The 248-nt window shown below is 37.5% G+C and overlaps 1 protein-coding gene across 1 annotated transcript in view; it reads right to left on the reverse strand.

The window, feature by feature from the left end:
• LOC119587793 (adhesion G protein-coupled receptor L4-like) overlaps positions 1–248 on the reverse strand; it is a gene marked incomplete at its 5' end in the record, with an annotated part of 4,933 nt that overhangs the window by 487 nt on the left and 4,198 nt on the right. The window contains 1 exon segment of the mRNA XM_037936491.1: positions 47–162. Within this exon segment, the coding sequence (XP_037792419.1) occupies positions 47–162 (116 nt within the window).

Raw genomic sequence — 248 nt, forward strand, 5'->3', positions numbered from 1 at the left:
TAATAATAACAACAAAACGGATAAGGCTCTGGCAAATGTCACGAACCATGAGTCTCAGAACATCTCCACGGACCCTCCTGTTCATCACGATTCCGAATATGAATATCCAGACACCTTGCAAGCAGTTGGTCAGAGTGAAGATAATGGCCAAGGCGGTAGATCCTGCTTTGATTAAGAGACAAAGTGATGAAATAATACAAAGTAATAAAGTAATTTTAAAAATACGTAAATGTCTGTAAGATTATGAA

The sequence above is a fragment of the Penaeus monodon genome, chromosome 23 (genome assembly GCF_015228065.2).
Source record: "Penaeus monodon isolate SGIC_2016 chromosome 23, NSTDA_Pmon_1, whole genome shotgun sequence".
Lineage (NCBI taxonomy): Eukaryota > Metazoa > Arthropoda > Malacostraca > Decapoda > Penaeidae > Penaeus > Penaeus monodon.